The 22,886-nt window shown below is 43.7% G+C and overlaps 1 protein-coding gene across 1 annotated transcript in view; it reads left to right on the top strand.

Annotated features, from left to right (window-relative positions):
- Window positions 1-22,886, top strand: part of DKK3 (dickkopf Wnt signaling pathway inhibitor 3) — a 34,314-nt gene extending 11,428 nt beyond the window's left edge. The window contains exons 5-8 of the mRNA XM_075188467.1: window positions 19,284-19,376; window positions 19,620-19,758; window positions 21,781-21,934; window positions 22,127-22,886. Of these exons, the coding sequence (XP_075044568.1) occupies window positions 19,284-19,376; window positions 19,620-19,758; window positions 21,781-21,934; window positions 22,127-22,358 (618 nt within the window). The 3' untranslated portion in view covers window positions 22,359-22,886. The remainder of the gene's footprint in view (window positions 1-19,283; window positions 19,377-19,619; window positions 19,759-21,780; window positions 21,935-22,126) is intronic.

The following is a 22,886-nucleotide window of genomic DNA, read 5'->3' on the forward strand; positions in this document are numbered from 1 at the left end:
TCTGCTCCCTTTGTGATCCATTACAGATCTTACGATGGGGGGAGCGGATCAGTATCTCCCAGACATTATTACCCCCCTCCTGACTTTTTTAGTTGTGGCTAATATTTATTTGTCAGTAAATTTACTGAAGTTTGCATGCAATATATTTCACTATATTTAAGTGCAGTATGTGGTTTGAGAATGAATAGTTTTTGTCAGTTCAGCTGGCACCAGAGTGAGATCAAGTGATTTTCACACTTTCTTTGGTGTCTTCTTCTAGCTTAATACAAGGTATATAACAGAAGTTTATGCTACTTGATTATCTGATCTTCCCACTGTGCTGTCTCCTAGAAATTTGCAATACAGATTAGTTAATTACAGGATATGGCCACCCCATGTTTCACCTGCTATGCTTTGCTGTTTCAGCTTTTTGTCCTTTACAGAACCACATTGAATAGCAAAATAGGATTCGCTAACTGAAGCAAAATGTCTCTGAAGATTTAATTCAGTTAAGAGCCGAGCTTCAGTTTATGATCTGTTTTTTGAGAAAATCAAATTTCTGTGCTATTAATGTATGGAACACAGATGTCCTGGTTAATGCAGGATGTTATGAGGAATAATCGTAACCTTGTGATCAAATGTGACCTTTATGCTCAAGCTCAAAGGGTGACGTCACATCTCCTAATTTTTTGGGGTGGGCTTATTATTATTACTCAGTATATAGTATCTATAGTTTACAAATACATACCAAAAATATAAGGTAATTAGCTGTTTGTGATCTAAATTGAAATAGAGAGACGATGTGTGATGGACTTGTTGTAGAATGTTTAATCCACTTCCCCCGACGCACAGACTCTCTCCGCATCCAAATTCTCAGGGCCCTTAGCGGATCCAGGAGTGGGGGAACCCGGCCCCTGTGGGGTAGGAGAACTTCCCTCTAGGTAAATATTTTACTTGAGATGATACGGTAACAAGCAGGCTGTGTATTGTAAGTGATTAGATCACTCTTCATACTAATCAAATAATAAAAATATATTGTAATAAATATTGTTTACTATGATTCCTCCTAATCTTAAGTATCAATAAACAGCAGATTTGAAAACTTTATTGAAGAGACATCTTTTTAATCCTCCAATAATGACTGCAATGTGTGAACGTATATGTAGATAACCCTTTCTGTAAGTGGAGGATACAATTTAATATTTGTTTCCTGAGCAGTAGCGGAGTAAGTCGGCGGAGGATGAGGTGAATGAACCTGGCAGCAGAATTCAAAAATAAATGGATGGGAAAGTGATTTGAAGTTGACCTCTCGCCTATAAACAGCTATTTTGTGGGCAACTGATCAGTGACATCACTAAAGTAGTGATGTCACAGGTTCCGAGTGAATTGATTGGCTGCATTGGTTCTGCCTAAAATCTGTCTGCGTCAGCTGCATATAGGAGAGAAGGGGCCGAAATAATAACAGACTAACGGAGTTCACATATACAGAGAGAGGAAGTAACTGTACGTGTGACTAGAAGCTTATTATCTTATTATGAATGAGTATGAATAGACCTCTGTGTCTGGTCAGTTTCCCGCTGTGTGCGATGTTTATACAGCTCTGACAGTGTTTCCTCATTGATGTGGGTGAGTTATCCCCTCTCCTGCAGTTCCCGGCCGGAGCCGTATTCTATATCAAAGCCACTAGCTCAGGACACCTCTAGGTCCCTTATTAATCAGACTACAGTGTACAGAAGCTACATTCAGATAAGGCTCAGTGCACACGAACGTTGGTTACTTCTGTCATCCTCCATCCTCCATTCTGCTTTACAGGGATGAAAACTCACACACAGTTCACTGATCATTCTGCGCAGTACATTGATAGGCTGCGTTCTCAGTGATGTCACTGGTTCCTAGTGACTGGATAGGCTGCATTCTCAGTGATGTCACTGGCTCCTGGTGACTGGATAGGCTGCATTCTCAGTGATGTCACTGGCTCCTGGTGACTGGATAGGCTGCATTCTCAGTGATGTCACTGGTTCCTAGTAACTGGATAGGCTGCATTCTCAGTGATGTTACTGGTTCCTAGTGACTGGATAGGCTGCGTTCTCAGTGATGTCACTGGTTCCTAGTGACTGGATAGGCTGCATTCTCAGTGATGTCACTGGTTCCTAGTGACTGGATAGGCTGCACTCTCAGTGATGTCACTGGTTCCTAGTGACTGGATAGGCTGCACTCTCAGTGATGTCACTGGTTCCTAGTGACTGGATAGGCTGCATTCTCAGTGATGTCACTGGCTCCTAGTGACTGGATAGGCTGCACTCTCAGTGATGTCACTGGTTCCTAGTCAATCGCACCATTAAGCCCCATCTTCACAGACTGTGGAGAACGCCTACACTTCCGAGAGCCAGGGAGGACTCCCCGAAATTTGGGAACCTCTTGGAAATTCCGGGAGAGTAGGTATGTATGGCTTTAAGCAGGAGCAGTTTTGCTAGATGTTACTGCAGAAGATACGTGTAGTGTTCAGCGGATCTGTAATGAAATCTACACTAATTGTATACAAATTATTTGCAGAACAAATGACAGGAACGCTGTGAGACGTGGTGCTAAGATGTATAGTGTAATAATGTTTTATCATAAGATTAATATACAACCGGGGATAGATTTTATAGGAGAACCTATAAAGAGAGTCCGTCTGTGCGTTGCTCTGTGCATTGTTCCGTGTGCTGTCACCTCCAGGCTGCAGCCATGGTCCTGGGTGTGGGGTATTCTGCAGTATCATCAGGGAATTATTACTTTGGATTTTCAGTGACTTCTGCTGTTTATTTTCTGGCTTAATATTGACTAGATTTATGTCTTGTTTTCATCCTCCTGAGATCAGTACTTGGCACAGACAGTTTGTGACCTCTCTGGTTTAGTTGTGTGGTTGGAAATCTGTACAGCCTGCGGCAGAGTATATCAAAGTATCGGTGCTCCCCGTAGCTTGTGCTGTGTTCTAATAGGATGAGTCATAATCCCTGTGAGCGCTGAGTAATGTCTGGCTGTTACTGCAGCAGAGCTGTGAGTATTGTGTGGTGAGTATTGTCTAGCTGTTACTATGCAGAACTAAGAGTATTATATGCTGAGTATTGCCTGGCTGTTACTGCAGCAGAGTACTGTTACTCAGGGTATGTTATTGTTACTCTGGGTATTGTACTCCAGCTGCTCTTTGGCTGCTTCTCTTAAGGAAAAACAGATGTGGAAAGAATTAATCATTGTTGGGCAGACGTGATGTAGCTGCTGCACACGTATGTGAGACACGCACCTTGTGACATGTATGACAGACTGGAAGAACTAGCTGACATCCAGCATTCCTGCCGTGTGCTGAGTCAGCTCTTATTCATGTGCAGAGAATACACCTCGTATATAAAGATTGTTCATACAGAATTGTATCGCTCCATACTAATATAGTGCATAAAACGTATACTCTACACAGAATCCTCTGAAGCGCTCAGAGGAGCTTACAATCTAATTTTGGTGTCTGGGCCACGAAGATAGAGAGACTTCTTCCTGGTCACACGATACTGGCCCAGTGCTCAATATATATGTACTGGCACTGCAATTATTATTTTTTTATGGCAAAAAGTACTAGATCATACTATGTGTAGCAAGTAGCATTGCATGTATTCTTACACAACTTGTATGGGGTGTAACCTTTCTGTTACCTCATCGGTTGGCCACCGTAAAGTTTGCAGAACTATTTTACAATATTTCTTTAGCTCAGCTCAATCAGATAAACATTTATAAATTGCTCATAGCACATTGCCATATATATGAGAACCTCAGCCCCACATTCCAAGTAACTAACTTGGTTGAGTGGAACAATGTAAAAATCTGTGCTACAGCCGACCATTGTTTTACTTCTTAACCAGTTAACAATTTTTTTTGTAATAGATAATCAGAACATTTCCATTTACTTGCAAATTATTCTTCCTTCATCTATATTTATTTTCACAGTTAGCCCTTCAGGGGTACATATTGTCCTAATCTTATTCTTGCTTGGCCACCACAGCCCAGGGCGTCTGTAGGAGCCTCTGTGAATATCGGGGTGTGCTGTTACCCCTCTTTCCTACTAAGGACAAATTTACACCTGTATTTTTTTAGTCCAATCACCCAAATGTGTCTCAATGCCAGGGACTGTTCCCCTGACCTTACTGGATACTAAGAAATTAGGATCTGCTGTAGCGTCCTCCGCCGGTGAGCAGGGGGAGGGCCCCTCAGTCTCCAGCCTAATTGGGACCCTGAAAATGATTAAGGGCCTATTGTGAGAAGGGCCGTCCCACCGGAGGTGTGGCCAGTGATTTGTGGGTGTGGCCAGCACCATGAAGGGCATAGCTTGCACTTCCCTCCAACCACTACATCTCCCTCCCATCCTCCCTTATATAATAGGTGCACCACTAACTGGCTCACACAGCATGTATGTAACGTGTAGAGTGGAAATACATCCCAGCTATCCCTCATACCGGGACAATCTCGTGGCTAATCAGGACTATCCTGATGGAATAAGGACAGGCGAGAGGTAAAGGTTCTTTTATTGACCATTGAAGACAAAAATACAAACAATGGTCGATTATTTTTATTTATAAAGTGTCTAACAGGAAAAATACTAATTTTCAGGTTTTTAACATAGAACAAAGTACAGGGAGCTGAAAACTTAAGAAAAATAAATAAAACTTGAATCTATGTATATTATATATAAATACACTGTCTATTGTATGTATCTATATTGATCCTAATATATAAACATTCACTGTCCACTTTATTAGGTACCTGAACACCTGCTAGTTAATGCAAATATCTAATCAGCCAATCATGTGGCAGAAATTCAATGTATAAAAGCCATCAGGGGCTGGCTGGCATCTGCTTCCCGGCCAGTCCCATACTGGGCTACCTTGGGTTGGGTCACTGGGCACCTGAATTTCTTTAAAATGTTCCTAATAGGCTGCAGAGTTGAGTCTTGCCCCCCATACCTCCCCTTGTAGACATGGTCAAAAATTACAATTGTAGTTCAGTCCAAACACCAGAGTGGAGAAGAAATGTGATCTAAGTGACTTTTACTGTGAAACGATTGTTGGTGCCGGACGGGTTCTTTCAGTACCTCAGAAACTGCTGATCTGTTGGGAATTTTAGCGTAGTCCAGGTACAGTACGCGCATGTTCAAGTAAGTGATAATGTTTCAGTGTTATAATCTGGAGGGGTTATTACACTATTAGCTAATCATCGTCATTGTTTATCTTGTTGCCAGCACTAATGCAAAATATCCTCTTCTTGATAGATGTACCTGTGTATGTGTCCTCATCTAATTGAATCACATTTATGTGTACACACCCTTACTGTATGCTCCCCTTGATGAAGGGGGACGAATGTCAACGATGCCCAAAAATCTGCATATGGGCATAAACCTACTAAGTTTTGGAGTTGGTTAATAATATTTAGCGTAGTCATCCCTGTGATGTTATTGCATTAGATATGCTTAATGTTTGTAGACACTCCCTTATATGTTTAAGCTTGAATCTTTAGTGATGGTCCCTAAGACCATGGGAAATGCTGGGAAGTGGGTGTGGCCAGTGTGCAATGTACCCAGAGTCTGCAAATGGCTGAATAAAGAGCTCAGCAGTGCCCACCCATGCTTCAGTGTCCTCGGAGGAAGGTGGTCTCGGAGGAAGGTGTGGGGCCTGACCCGAGGAAAATATCAGCCATAATAAACATGGAACGTCCTAACAACAAAGACGACGTGAGAAGATTCCTAGGAATGATTACTTACTTAGGAAAGTTTATTTCTCAACTCTCCGAACAAACAGCACCTCTAAGATGGTTGTTGGACAAAAATAATGAGTGGATGTGGTCACATGAACAAGAAGAAAGTTGGCAAAACTTGAAATGGACCATCACAGAGCAACCGGTACTAAGATTCTTTGATCCTACAAAAAGTATAAGAATTTCAGCAGATGCCTCGCAATTTGGCCTAGGCTCAGTGTTGTTACAAGAACATGAGGATACATGGCAACCGGTAATCTATGCATCAAGAGCATTGACAAGTGCTGAAACAAGATATAAAAAGAACTTCTAGCAATCACATATGCATGTGAGCGATTTCATCAATTTGTGTATGGTCAAGCGTTTACAGTGGAAACTGACCACAAGCCATTGGTAGCTATCATGGCTAAATCGTTACATGACTGTCCCATGAGAATTCAACGAATGCTTATAAGACTACAGAAATATGATGTCCAATTGCTGTACTGTCCTGGTAAATACATGTACATTGCTGACACACTTTCCCGTGCTGTGAACAAAAGTGAAGGTTCTGAAAGTCTGATGGATAAAGACGCATATGTTAATTTGATTGTAGCTTCTCTACCTGTGTCTCTTGCAAGACAAGAACAGATAAGAAAAGAAACAGAGACAGACATCACAATGAAAGTGTTACAAGACATCATTCTGAAAGGATGGCCAGCAGAAAAAAATGCGTGCCCACTGTCTATTCATGATTATTGGATGTACCGCACTGACCTTACGGTTGTCAATGGTATTATTTACAAAGGCAATAGAATTATTATACCTGCACGACTAAGAAAAATTATGCTGTGCAAGATACATGAAGGCCACTTAGGAGAAGAGAAATGTAAACGGAGGGCACGTGAAGTGATGTATTGGCCAAGAATGAACCAGGACATAGCACAGACAACAGCTACATGTGAACTGTGTCTTACGTACAGACCAAAGCAACAAGTCGAGCCGCTGAGTCCTCAGGCAGTGCCAGAGAGACCATACCAGAAGGTAGGCGCAGATTTGTTTGATTGTATTGGAAAAACGCACATTGTCGTGACTGATTATTATTCTAATTACCCTGAGGTGCAGACTCTACCTACAACTACTAGTAAAGCCGTAATCAGTTGCATGAAGTCAATCTTTGCAAGGCATGGTGTTCCTATGGAAGTGTTCACTGACAATGGACCTCAGTTTTCCAGCGCTGAATTTAGACAGTTTGCTGAAGAGTGGGAATTTGTCCATGCAACATCGAGTCCCCACTATCCACAGTCAAATGGGTTGGTGGAAAGTTCAGTAAAAACTGTAAAGAGTCTAATGAAAAAAGCACAAGACGGCAAAGAAGATTTCTACAAAAGTCTTTTAATCTACCGCAGTACACCTCTACAGAATGGACTCTCTCCTGCACAAATGCTGATGGGAAGGAGGATTAGAGCAAATCTTCCGATAAGTGATGAACTGCTTAATACGCATAACTCAGCATTGGTGAGACTGAGTAAGGTACGTCAACAGGAGAAACAGAAACTGTACCATGATAGGCGAGCAAAAAGCTTATCTGATCTAAGATCAGGTGACCAAGTCCGTCTCCGAGATCATGAGAAAGGCATTTGGATGCAGAAAGGTATTGTGCAAGCACAAGTAGCACCAAGATCTTATATTGTACGTACAGATCGTGGAACAGAAGTAAGAAGAAATCGGGTCGATTTAAGATCTCAACCCAACCATAGTGATGGCAACACGACTGAAGAATACCCTTCATCTGACATGTATGATGGACTTGATAATGGTGAACAAACCATGATGGAAGAAAGGTCCAACATGGTTGACGATACACAGACTTTGTGTGAAAGACCCATAAGAGAAATACGCAGACCTGAGAGACTCATTGAAACGTGTTAGATGATGTTCTTAATGTTATATCGTTAAATTGTTATACTGAAGGATACAGGGCTTATCTTTAAAGAAAAGAAGATGTGATGTTATTGCATTAGATATGCTTAATGTTTGTATACACTCCCTTATATGTTTAAGCTTGAATCTTTAGTGATGGTCCCTAAGACCATGGGGAATGCTGGGAAGTGGGTGTGGCCAGTGTGCAATGTACCCAGAGTCTGCAAATGGCTGAATAAAGAGCTCAGCAGTGCCCACCCATGCTTCAGTGTCCTGATGAACTGATTTACAAGTATATTAACAAAACAATCCCAAGGTTACATTTCAGCCGATCATGACATCTAATAGAGGGATGAACTCTTCCGCCAGGTAGGTCAGCCTGTTGCCGAATCCCGTGGCCAATCTCAATGCAGCTGGAGTTTGCTGCCCTTGTAAAAATAAAAAAACTATTTTACAATATTTATAAAGATATAACACTTACAAAATACAGCGTACTATGAAGACAGCTTTATACATCTTCCTTTTTACTTGAAGTTGTGAAAATCTGTGTTAAATACTGCCGGTAGCCCCAATATCATGTTTCCCTCAGCTGTAAAGAGATCTGGTTTACAGTCTCGCCCATGTAAGTGATTGTGATGGTATATTTAAATTTTTCAGTTCTCCGCAATTCTTTACAATGTCCACGACAAACTTATATGTCCAGAACTCTGGTCTTCCTGGCAATAAAACTAATCCCTGAATCCTCAGCATGTAAGTCAGAAAAGGTAACACAGAAAGCTACAAATATACAGAAAATAAGCAAATGATGCTTTGTGACGTCTTACATCCATTTTTACAGGAAGCGCACGAATTAGCCCCTCAAGGTGGCTGTATGTACGGAATGGCAAAAGTTTAAATCTCTGATGGGAGAAGCTATCAGACAGTGGGCAGATTGGTACTTTCCTTCCTCTCATATTGCGCCCACATACAAAAATACGTTTTTATTTCCCCAGAAAGAGAGAAGTCAGGGAGGAGAGGTAGATTTGGGTGTCTTCTGCACAGAGGTGGTATTAGAGGCTGAAGGAACATATTAGTTCACTAAGAGATAATCTATAAAGAGAGAAAAGCAGAGGACCAAGTACAGAGCCTTGAGGAGTCCTGAGCCGTGACAAATAGTGTGAGTGGAGGTGAACCAGAAGATACAATGTCACAAAGGTCAAGGCAGTAAAAAGTGTGCAGGAGAAGAGGGTGGTCAAATGGATCAAAATCAACAGAGAGGTCAATGAGGGTGAGTATGGAGAAGAGATCCTTCGCCTTAGCTGTGAGCATATCATTGGTCACTTTAGTGAGGACAGTCTCAGTGGAAAGTAAATGGTGAAAGCCCAACTACAGAGGGTGGAGGAACGAAAGAGAGGAGAGAAGCTGTCAGGTCCTTATTCAGTCCGTGACCTACCCTGCGGTTGGTCCACAAGTTTCATATGCTCTGACCTCTTCAATGTCTGCACGCTGGGGTTTCCATTTGGGTTTGCGCCTTTTTTCCAACATGGTGGTGCCGATCCACAGACACAGGTTTCTCATATTACCTGACAACTCTGCTGGACTCTGAGCAGTGAAACACAGGCTCAGTTAATAAGTTGCTGCATCCTTTTTATCACTTCTGTGTGAACCTGCATCAGGGCAATGACCTGCTGCTAGTAGTTAGTTGCCAGCACCTGAGACTTCATCCACATGTTCAGGCCTATATAAGCAGCTTCCTGGGAACAACACACTACCAGTTTATTGAGCTTCTCTCCTTAAATCAGCACTCTGTATCCTGTTGTCACATGGCTGCCTTACACTATCTCTTGGCTCGCAGATGACTGCCCTCTCTAGCTTTGACCTCTGACTATTGGATGACTACTTCATTGGTTTTGACACTGACATTGGTCTCTTACAACTACCTTCTCTGGCTTTGACCCCCGACTCTGAGACGACTACCTTCTCTGCCTCTGAATCCCTGGACTTCCTGCTACATGAGACTCACTCTCTGTATTTATAGGTACAGCACCTCTTATCACTAAAATCTCTTCCTGCGTTTTCCTGTTACTGGAATCCAACAACCCAGTATTTACAAACATTAATCTTAGAGACCTGACACAAGCCTCTCAAGTAGTTTGGAAGCAAAGGGAGGAGAGTAAAAGAGCTCTAGTTGGAGACCCTGGTAGGGTTGTGAGATAGTCTATTTAGGGTAGGTATAATATTTTAGCTGGATATACCACACAGGAGTTATATGGAACTTACAACTTGGCACCTAAGACTGGAGGAAAACATCTGAGTAACATTGTTGATTTGGAACCCCAACTACCTACAATAAGGACTTTAGTAGGATTTCCTCCTTAAGGACACATTGGTCTTATTCCCTCATGATAACTCAATGTTTTTAATCCACATTTTATATATGAGCTGTATGAACTGTTGTATAAATTGAGAGATACATTTGCTCATACATGTGACTGATATATTAGAGTGGGTATATACCTATTGCTCTATAGACTGCTGATAATTGGATTGTCTATTGTTCCTATTAGTAGCAAAGACACTTCCATCTCTCTTATTCTGTGCAGCACAGACCTATAGATGAGTTTATTTTAAAGGAAAATTCTATTTGACTAAATGAACTGAGGTCACACTCACACCTACTCCTAGCCACACTGTGGCTATTATTAGCAGTGAGCACTCGCCTTTACCTGACTGTGCAGCATCAATTATCCTCCACTCACAGAATAACATAACCGTAACTGATCAGAGTTAGGCTGGTTGATGACATTAAGCATAGTCACCAGGTGTTTTAAGCAAACCTGCTAGCTCAGCAGACTAGTGTCTGGGTTCTCTGTTGGTTACTAATGGTGGCATTTCTAGTTTGAACCCCCAGACAGGCTTCTTTAAACTACCTTGCATGATGCATCAGGATGAATTATGACACAAAGAAAAGTCTTGAACCTAAGAGACAAGCCTAAGCTAGCTCAGTGGTCTAGTAGCTGGTTTCTCTGCTTTGAGAGATTATTGAGTTCCTAGTTCAAATCCTCCAACAGCTGTAACTTTTGTGCTTTGGATTTCACACTTGGTTTGTTAAAGACAAAATAAAGAGAAAAGGCTCTTTGCTTGTTTACACTATATGTTGGCTCAGATGGCTAGTAGCCAGGTGCACTCCTGCCAAATAGATGGTTGAGGTCTGGGTTCAAATCCCCCTTAATACATTGAGAAAAGTCTTCTGACTTACTTGAAGGATGGTCTGTCTTTATTCACATTGAGGGCACAAGCTACTGGGTGAGCAGTAAAGTGCTAAATTGACAGTAGAGTTCCTGGAATCTGTCAGTAATGGGAAAAGAAGTGAAGACACGTGAAAAGAGGAGATAGAATAATTTAAAGATCCTTTTGGGTGTTACACTTTTAGTTAGTCACAAACACCCAAAGTTGTTTAAAGAACATTAGTATTTAGATGAAACAAAGGACCACATTATAACTGCCAGGAGAGAACCCAATTACCAGCCCACTGAGAAGGATGATGACAGGGAGAGAAAGTTCATCAAACCTGTCTGGGGATTTGAACCAGGATCTCCAACATCATGGTCTGCAATCTGGCTACTAGTCAACTGCACCACCCAAGCCAGTACATGATGGGAAGTATGATGATCTTGGAAACAAAGCAGTGATCTAAGTGACTTTTACTGTGGAATGATTGCTGGTGCTATATATGATTTGTTTCAGTACCTCAGAAACTGCTGATCTGTTGGGATTTTTACACACAACAGTCTCTAGAATTTACAGAGAACGATGCTCAAAACCAGAGCAGCAGTTCTGTGGGTGTAAACACCTTGTTAATGAGGGACGTCAGAAGAGAATGGCCAGGCTGGTTCCAGCTGATAGGAAGGCGACAGTAACCCAATTAACCATGGGTGGTAACAGAAGAGCATTTCTGAATGCACAGAACATCCAACCTTGAAGTGGATGTGCTACAGCAGCAGCAGCAGAGGACCACACAGCACCCTTGTGACCACCACACAATACATAGCACCTTTGTGACCACCACACAATACACAGCACCTTTGTGACCTCCACACAATACACAGCACCCTTGTCACTGACACATAATACACAGCACCCTTGTGACCACCACACAATACATAGCACCTTTGTGACCTCCACACAATACACAGCACCCTTGTCACTGACACACAATACACAGCACCCTTGTGACCACCACACAATACACAGCACCTTTGTGACCACCACACAATACACAGCACCCTTGTCACTGACACACAATACACAACACCCTTGTGACCACCACACAATACACAGCACCTTTGTGACCACCACACAATACACAGCACCCTTGTCACTGACACACAATACACAGCACCTTTGTGACCACCATACAATACACAGCACCTTTGTGACCACCACACAATACACATCACCCTTGTAATCACCATACAATACACAGCACCCTTGTGACCGCCACACAATACACAGCACCTTTGTGACCACCATACAATACACTTCACCCTTGTGATCACCATACAATACACAGCACCCTTGTCACTGCCACACAATACATTCTACCCAATAAGTCATTGTATGATTAGTGCATTGTTAGTAGATGTCAGGATGCAGTGCTGTGTATAAAATATTGTAGTGTTACTAGGCTGTAATGTTGTGTATATTTTACAAGTGAACAGTGTCACAATATGTTATCCAGCTGGGTAGCAGCTATTGTGTAATATAAATTTTTCAAGGATTATTGTACATTTTTCCATATCTAATTTTGCTGTATTAACATTGGAATCCTTATAACTGAAACAGTACCGCTAGTATAATGATTCCTACCATTTAGTGAACAACTGGCCTTTTCATTGCATTATTTTAATGTTGAATGCTGGAGGTGCTGATAAGGGATTTTGGGGTTTCCTTGTACAACTAAATAGAATCGTAAAAAAAAAACTGTGATCCCAGGCGCAGGTCTGGGATTTGATGCAGTGTTCTGGGAGGATGAGGTCCTGGTGGTTCTGTTTGGATTTGGAATGTTGATGTAACTAATACATTTGTGTGGTAGAACATGTGTTAGCAATAAAGTAAATCTAAGGAATGTATCGGATACAAAATATATCCATCTATAATGAGGACAGACGAAGAGCATAATGTGTAGAACTTATGAAGTTCCGTTAAAGGATAAATCCAACCTAAAAAAAATACTTTCATGTTAGCTTGAATTAGGTGAGATGTGTAAAATAACTAAATGTCTCCAATCTCCACTGATCCTCTGATCTGGTTGGTTCCAAGGTGCATCTAAAGCTGGGGACACATCTGTGCAATTATCCTGCAGATCAAATGAAAAGTGACCGTTTATTCAGATATTGCATGTGTGTACCTGGCCTCCTATCCCTGACAACCTCTCCACCCATCTGTACCTGGCCTCCTATCCCTGACAACCTCTCCACCCATCTGTACCTGGCCTCCTATCCCTGACAACATTCCACACATCTGTACCTGGCCTTCTATCCCTGACAACCTCTCCACACATCTGTACCTGGCCTCCTATCTCTGACAACCTCTCCACCCATCTGTACCTGGCCTCCTATCCCTGACAACCTCTCCACCCATCTGTTACTGGCCTCCTATCCCTGACAACCTTCCACACATCTGTTACTGGCCTCCTATCCCTGACAACCTCTCCACCCATCTGTACCTGGCCTCCTATCCCTGACAACCTCTCCACCCATCTGTACCTGGCCTATCCCTGACAACATTCCACACATCTGTACCTGGCCTTCTATCCCTGACAACCTCTCCACACATCTGTACCTGGCCTCCTATCTCTGACAACCTCTCCACCCATCTGTACCTGGCCTCCTATCCCTGACAACCTCTCCACCCATCTGTTACTGGCCTCCTATCCCTGACAACCTTCCACACATCTGTTACTGGCCTCCTATCCCTGACAACCTCTCCACCCATCTGTACCTGGCCTCCTATCCCTGACAACCTCTCCACCCATCTGTACCTGGCCTCCTATCCCTGACAACATTCCACACATCTGTACCTGGCCTCCTATCCCCGACATTCTTCCACCCATCTGTACCTGGCCTCCTATCCCTGACAACCTCTCCACCCATCTGTACCTGGCCTCCTATCCCTGACAACATTCCACACATCTGTACCTGGCCTCCTATTCCTGACAACATTCCACACATCTGTACCTGGCCTCCTATCTCTGACAACCTCTCCACCCATCTGTACCTGGCCTCCTATCCCTGACAACCTCTCCACCCATCTGTTACTGGCCTCCTATCCCTGACAACCTCTCCACACATCTGTTACTGACCTCCTATCCCTGACAACCTCTCCATCCATCTGTACCTGGCCTCCTATCCCCGACATTCTTCCACCCATCTGTACCTGGCCTCCTATCCCTGACAACCTCTCCACCCATCTGTACCTGGCCTCCTATCCCTGACAACCTCTCCACCCATCTGTACCTGGCCTCCTATCCCTGACAACATTCCACACATCTGTACCTGGCCTTCTATCCCTGACAACCCCTCTACCCATCTGTACCTGGCCTCCTATCCCTGACAACATTCCACACATCTGTACCTGGCCTCCTATCTCTGACAACCTCTCCACCCATCTGTACCTGGCCTCCTCCTATCCCTGACAACCTCTCCACCCATCTGTTACTGGCCTCCTATCCCTGACAACCTTCCACACATCTGTTACTGGCCTCCTATCCCTGACAACCTCTCCACCCATCTGTACCTGGCCTCCTATCCCTGACAACCTCTCCACCCATCTGTACCTGGCCTCCTATCCCTGACATTATTCCACACATCTGTACCTGACCTCCTATCCCCGACATTCTTCCACCCATCTGTACCTGGCCTCCTATCCCTGACAACCTCTCCACCCATCTGTACCTGGCCTCCTATCCCTGACAACATTCCACACATCTGTACCTGGCCTCCTATTCCTGACAACATTCCACACATCTGTACCTGGCCTCCTATCTCTGACAACCTCTCCACCCATCTGTACCTGGCCTCCTATCCCTGACAACCTCTCCACCCATCTGTTACTGGCCTCCTATCCCTGACAACCTCTCCACCCATCTGTTACTGACCTCCTATCCCTGACAACCTCTCCATCCATCTGTACCTGGCCTCCTATCCCCGACATTCTTCCACCCATCTGTACCTGGCCTCCTATCCCTGACAACCTCTCCACCCATCTGTACCTGGCCTCCTATCCCTGACAACATTCCACACATCTGTACCTGGCCTCCTATCCCTGACAACCTCTCCACTCATCTGTCCCTGGCCTCCTATCCCTGACAACCTCTCCGCCCATCTGTACCTGGCCTCCTATCCCTGACAACCTCTCCACACATCTGGACCTGGCCTCCTATCCCTGCCAACCTCTCCACCCATCTGTACCTGGCCTCCTATCCCTGACAACCTCTCCACTCATCTGTCCCTGGCCTCCTATCGCTGACAACCTCTCCGCCCATCTGTACCTGGCCTCCTATCCCTGACAACCTCTCCACACATCTGTACCTGGCCTCCTATCCCTGACAACCTCTCCGCCCATCTGTACCTGGCCTCCTATCCCTGACAATCTCTCCACTCATCTGTACCTGGCCTCCTATCCCTGACAACCTTCCACACATCTGTACCTGGCCTCCTATCCCTGACAACCTCTCCACCCATCTGTACCTGGCCTCCTATCCCTGACAACCTCTCCACCCATCTGTACCTGGCCTCCTATCCCTGACAACCTCTCCACCCATCTGTACCTGGCCTCCTATCCCTGACAACCTCTCCACCCATCTGTACCTGGCCTCCTATCCCTGACAACATTCCACACATCTGTACCTGGCCTCCTATCCCCGACATTCTTCCACCCATCTGTACCTGGCCTCCTATCCCTGACAACCTCTCCACCCATCTGTACCTGGCCTCCTATCCCTGACAACATTCCACACATCTGTACCTGGCCTCCTATTCCTGACAACATTCCACACATCTGTACCTGGCCTCCTATCTCTGACAACCTCTCCACCCATCTGTACCTGGCCTCCTATCCCTGACAACCTCTCCACCCATCTGTTACTGGCCTCCTATCCCTGACAACCTCTCCACACATCTGTTACTGACCTCCTATCCCTGACAACCTCTCCATCCATCTGTACCTGGCCTCCTATCCCCGACATTCTTCCACCCATCTGTACCTGGCCTCCTATCCCTGACAACCTCTCCACCCATCTGTACCTGGCCTCCTATCCCTGACAACCTCTCCACCCATCTGTACCTGGCCTCCTATCCCTGACAACATTCCACACATCTGTACCTGGCCTTCTATCCCTGACAACCTCTCCACCCATCTGTACATGACCATTTCACCATACGGTTCAACCTGCCGCACAAATACACAGAGAAAGTCAAACGCTGTTTCTATTTATATAACAATCCACTTCCCCTGTTCTACGCTCTGTGTAGGATCAGTTTTGTGTCTCTCGCTCGGGCTGTGTGTGAAGTGGCCCAGTGTCCATCTCTCACAGTGACTCAGTGACTACTGGTCGTCTCCACAATCCTCTGTTCCAGGAGCTCATGGTCTCTGCTGCTCCCAGTCTGCAGTCAGAAATAAAACTCTAATGATGACATAATTTTGTCCTATAGATTGTAAGCTTGCGAGCAGGACCCTCTTACCTCTCTGACTGTATGTATTACCCAGTATTGTTTTATTACTGTTTGTTCCCAATTGTAAAGCGCTATGGCATTTGCTGTCACTTTATAAATAAATGATGATGATGATGATGATAATTATAATTGATGAAAAAAAATGCATTTTACAATGAGGCTAAATTTAGTCTGGTCGTCTGCGTTGATCGATATTAGCAGGTTTACTTATTAAATCCTTCTCCTATATGACGCTCATACTAATGCAGCTGATATTCTAGCCAATGAGGCAATAGACCAAGAAGACTTTCTAACAATGTTGTTCTGACCCAGGGATTCTGTAAGTGTCTCGTTCTTGTCTCTGGTGGTTCTGATGACTAAATAGGCTGCATTCTCCTGAATATTGGGTTTAGCCCACAAAACCACATCCACTGTATTTAATCTCCCCCAGCTCCTCCGATAGTCCAATTTTCACTGGAGCGTCCCCCGAATGTCGTCACTCCCGGTGCTATGGATGATGGTGAGCGTCACTATGAGACGGGGGACGTGTATAGACCACAGGAATCAGTGAGCACCGGGCTTGATAAAGTAGCAGTGTGCACACGGCCCTTAGACTCTGAATTTCAATATTACTGAATTAGAGATAAAAGTAAATCTTAAAACAGTAAAAATACAGAAATACAATTAAATAAGTCTTCATCCCCCTTCATTAATACGGAGATGGCCAGTAGTGTTTTTGGATAAGTCTCTATTGACATTGAACACTGAGATATTTGCCTGTTTGTCCTTGTTAAGTGGCTGCTCAGCCGCAAAATCCTTAGCGTGGCAAAATTCAAAAACACTGTTCATGAGACCACATTTATGAGCATTAATATTTGTTTCATCCCAGATACAGACATCCAGAATGGCGCGGCATCTTGTTCACTGATGTGATATTACCTCTGTCCTGTTCACTCTGATTGTTTTCTCTGTGACAAGCAATTTGCTGAGGAGTCAGATTTACATTGCGATGACGATCACGTTCTCTTTGGTCATCAGTCCTAGTTTGTCATCATCATCATTTATTTATATAGCACCACTGATTCCGCAGCGCTGTACAGAGAACTCACATCAGTCCCTGCCCCATTGGAGCTTACAGTCTAAATTCCCTAATATAGACACATTCTCACACACAGACAGAGACAGACAGGGAGGGAGAGACTAGGGTCAATTTTGATAGCAGCCAATTAACCTACCAGTATGTTTTTAAAGTGTGGGAGGAAACCGGAGCACCCGGAGGAAACCCACGCAAACACAGGGAGAACATACAAACTCCACACAGATAAGGCTATGTTCGGGAATTGAACTCCTGACCCCTGTGCTGTGAGGCAGAAGCGCTAACCACTGAGCCACCGTGCTGCCCCGTCGTTGGGCTTTATCTCACTTCATCCTTCGTCTTTTTGCTGCTTCTTGCTGTGCAGTTACTCCCACAGGAGGCATTTGCCTTTTAGGTGGCCTCGCAGTTACACTTTGTTGCTTAAATTAATTAGTATATTCCTATTTAACACTAAGTGAAAATAAAAGGAATGGCTAGAAAATCAAGTCAATTTGGAATAACAAAGGTCATTATAGATGGTGACTGGTACACAAAAAAACCTAAATAAACCAAAGAAATTAGTCAAGTACACAAAAGAGTTATTTGCAAACAGATCTTCCCATCCATCCTGATAAGGTTACCTATCGCTCTTGCTGATGAGCCTCCGCCATATGTCACAAGGGTTTGGCATTACCTGGCCGGTGTGCGGCGTCCGATCTGCACGGTACATAATGTTTACCTTCCAGACAAAGTCTCTCTTTAGTTTCATTAGACCACATACCTTTCTCCCACATCTCTGCAGTATCTTCTATATACTACTATTATTCCCTGTAACTGGCTACCTACTGGTTACATTGTGGCAATATCAATATATATATATATATATATATATATATAACAAATGAATAGATTTCTGCCCATCTGTGTCCAGCTGCTTTATGTCAAATGTATCTAGCTGTAGATAAAACCCTGATGCTGAGATTATAAAACAAGTAACGTTTCTATGGAGACTGCACTCAGACTAAGATAACCCAAAAATATTTTAATTGCATTTGAAGTGGCTGCTTCGTTATTTACTTGGCAATTAGACGACGGTTTGGGGGATAACATCCTGTTTTTTTTATTCCTCGCTCCTCCTTCTTAATGAGGCCACTTAGGACACTTATGAATAACACGGCAGCTGAGCGCCTGTTGTTTTGGCAGACACATTGCTGCTTTGGCGAGCCAGCCACCATCAGAACCAACGTTACTCCAGCCAAACAGAGGGGTAGGATTCGTTACTAGATTGATATGGGAAGAAGTTGTTCGGACGAACTACAATTTATTTAAAGCAATGTGACTTTTACCTACTATTCGTCTACATTTTTTGTCTTTATTAAGGAGACACAACCATGAAAAACTGTTTTGATAAACATTTGAAGTGCACTTATTAAAAGAACTTTGTACTAAATACAGGTACAGGTGAAGAAAATGTTTAATAGAAGTTATTGCTGGGTAATGTCAACTCAGTTTTTCATGATAAAGTGGCCACAGGGTGGAGCTGTTTTATTGCGGTCTATGTGGAGAGGGGAAAAAAATTAACTTTCTTTCAGCAAATGTGGTTGATTCAACCCAAATACATAAATGTACATATGAAGAGTTTCTAGAATTTACCTGTCGAAAAACTGACATTTTAAACTGCCCATTATTATATATTATTATACAAAGAGAGTATATAATGCCTAATTATGTAGCTTTCCTTTAGATATACAACAAAACTCTGTAAAATGTGTATTGATCGGATAATCAGTGATATGATCAGATAACACTGTGATGTAGATTTCTTTAGGCTTCTGAACTCTGATTAATATTCCCTGTAGAAGTGCATAGTGGACGAGGACTGTAAACCGGGGAACTACTGTCATCTCTCAAGCTTTAACTACAAATGTCTGCCGTGCAAGGAAGAGGAAATGGTAAGGAGAGAGTATCGATTTTCTTATCTCATTATCAGAAATGTTGACAAGAAGATTAGTCAGTGACCCAAATAATTGCACAGTACAAAAAATAAATAAAAAAACGAAAAAATAGGAGGAACATTATACTGAAAAATTTATTTTTAAAAATGATCATCAGCCTTTTAGGATTCCTAAATATCTTGACTTCTAAGTTGACGATTATCGCTATGCAACCCAGTAATGACTTTCTGTGTCTTGTAGTGCACCAGAGATGGGGAGTGCTGTGACGGGCGGCTGTGTGTCTGGGGCCAATGCAAACAATCTACTAAGGGGGAGAGCGGGACCATCTGCGAGATCCAACATAACTGTGACCTGGACCTGTGCTGTGCAGTGCACACAAGTAATTCTCTACATCCAAGTCTACATTTACAATAGATTACATGTCATGTTCTGTGCGCTCTTGTTATAAAGCTTCTCTGGATACTTTGCTGGCATGTGGGGGGGGGGGGGAGGGAGGATGCTCCCTACTGTTTGGTTCTATTAGTGACAAATTGGATTGCAGCAACCCAAGGAAGTGCGGTTGGTTTACAAGCAGATAGCAGTTGTCGGCCCATCGAATTAGTCAACATGTCCCCTAAGGGGCCGATTCAATTCGGCCATGTTAGTCTAAGATTAATGTAGTTCTAGTACTATTACATTTAATAACAGTAATTTTAATCCAGATTTTTACTCGTGGCTCCGAGAGGTGCGAGCAAATATCAGCATTAAAATTAAAGTACTAAAGGTAATAATGAGCACTTTAACCATACTAACGGTAATAGTGCGCAGGTCCTGTTATTCCTAGAATAACGAGGCCAAATTAAATTGGCCCCATAAAATCAAATAGACCAACCAAACTGCCTGACCTACGTGTACGTGGGCAATTGTCCACATATCTTCTTTCCCTTCAAGCAGGGATATTCTTTGTTCCTCTGTTTAAAGTGTACCGGTGACACAGAGATGGTAGCGATCAGTTCACCATGGCAGGGTGTCCTCAGGGCCCCTAACAGGGCAGGTTTTCCAGGTGAACAGTTACATAATTACACCTCCTGTGGATTTGTTACATTGTATCAGTCAGTAATGAATACACCTGTGCTCCAGCAAGGAGAGATGTAAAACATGGACTGTTAGGGTTTCCTGAGAACTGGGCTTTGGAAACCCTGCATTGCGGCCTTCACTGAGATATGAGACACTAATAGCTCATGTAATGTACTTAACAAGGTCAGATTTGAGGGATCTCCAAACAGGTTCAAATCTGTTTATTCCTTTTAACATTATGTGTCCCAGGTTTATTCAGTTAGATTGTACTTCAAAGAGGCACCAGTTGGCTGCCTACAGTGAAAGCAGATATTTTGTGGGCTAAAGCAGCCTCATGTAAATGCAGCCAATCCAGTCACTAGGAACCAGTGACATCACTGAGAATGCAGCCTATCCAGTCACTATGTAGCAGTGACATCACTGAGAGTGCAGCCTATCCAGTCACTAGAAACCAGTGACATCACTGAGAGTGCAGCCTAACCAGTCACTAGGAACCAGTGACATCACTGAGAGTGCAGCCTATCCAGTCACTAGGAACCAGTGACCTCACTGAGAGTGCAGCCTATCCAGTCACTAGAAACCAGTGACATCACTGAGAGTGCAGCCTATCCAGTCACTAGGAACCAGTGACATCACTGAGAGTGCAGCCTATCCAGTCACTAGGAACCAGTGACATCACTGAGAGTGCAGCCTATCCAGTCACTAGAAACCAGTGACATCACTGAGAGTGCAGCCTATCCAGTCACTAGGAACCAGTGACATCACTGAGAGTGCAGCCTATCCAGTCACTAGGAACCAGTGACATCACTGAGAGTGCAGCCTATCCAGTCACTAGGAACCAGTGACATCACTGAGAGTGCAGCCTATCCAGTCACTAGGAACCAGTGACATCACTGAGAGTGCAGCCTATCCAGTCACTAGGAACCAGTGACATCACTGAGAGTGCAGCCTATCCAGTCACTAGGAACCAGTGACATCACTGAGAGTGCAGCCTATCCAGTCACTAGGAACCAGTGACATCACTGAGAGTGCAGCCTATCCAGTCACTAGGAACCAGTGACATCACTGAGAGTGCAGCCTATCCAGTCACTAGGAACCAGTGACATCACTGAGAGTGCAGCCTATCTGTTCTCTTCGAGACAGTGACATCATTGAAATACTCGGACATCTTTTTCCTAGTGCATTTTTGTTTGCATGCGACTATCGGTTCTGCGATGCAGCCTCACACGGTTCCTCAGTGCCATCAGTGGTTCTGTGATGTCATAGGCCTCATGCATAATGTAATGTATTATGGGAAAGCGCGTCTCTGATCCGTGATCATTGTGTTTCCATCTCGTTGCCTCAGGCCTCCTATACCCCGTGTGCACCCCGCTGCCCTTGAAGGGTGAAAATTGCCAAACTGTAAACCCATTATTGGATCTATTCACGTGGGAGCTGGAGCCAGAAGCCCCCTTAGATAGCTGTCCCTGTTCCAACGGACTGGTCTGTCAGCCTCAAGGGTGAGTACCGAGCGGCCACTATATTGTCAAATGAATTGTTGATATTGTACGAAGTGTCTCGGTTGGTCACAGATGAGGCGTCTATTTTGTGTAGTTAATAGAACCAGCCTAACACTTATTGGCTGCACTATATTGAGCAAGTAACAAGTCCACAGAACCTAATTGTGCCTTGTTCTTTTTGTGTTTTCTTAGTGATAACTTACTGTCCGTTTGTGAGGAACCATCGCTGGACGCCAAGAGAGATCACTCACAGTCCATAGAAGATGAGCAGCTATTGGTCACCCCAGTGCCCCAAGAAGATATGGTCTATGAATACGGTAGTATCGCCCCAAAAGGTATCGGAGTTGAACCCAGTGGTACTGAAGACTCCGCTGAGAGACAACCGGAATTTGCTCCTGAGCCACATTTTGTGGACTATATTTGAACCTGACAAGAAGAAATGCTTTGGAAATGGTGGCAGCCGACGTAGAGAATGGACAGATATTATCCAGCCTCTGGAGCACAAACCGCTTTAACAAGAGGCCTGAAAATTATTGCATTGGCCGGTGTCTCTCTAAGCGCAAAGTGTTTTCTGCCGAAGCTTTGTCTCCACGTGTGCAAGGGCAAACGTAACGCAAGAATAAACATTGAAGAAAGGCTTCTATACTATATGTGGCACGGAAATACTAACTACTCCCATAATACTTTTTGGGATTTTCCAATTTTACTTTTGTGTGTGAACAAAGGGAAAAAAAAAAATAACATATTTAACAAGAATACTGGTGGATGCAGGTCAGTACTTGGTAGCAACCTCTTACCACTTATTTTCAGAATGTTTTCATTTCATGTGCAATAAACTAGGCGACTATTTATATTCTACACCCCGAGGTTTGCATATGATTCTCAGCAGTAGTGTTTGGTAGAACCCAGATCTCGAATGTTAACATGAGCTGATTAAACAATTTTAATAGTG

The sequence above is a fragment of the Mixophyes fleayi genome, chromosome 10, assembly GCF_038048845.1.
Source record: "Mixophyes fleayi isolate aMixFle1 chromosome 10, aMixFle1.hap1, whole genome shotgun sequence".
NCBI classification, from domain to species: Eukaryota; Metazoa; Chordata; class Amphibia; order Anura; family Limnodynastidae; genus Mixophyes; species Mixophyes fleayi.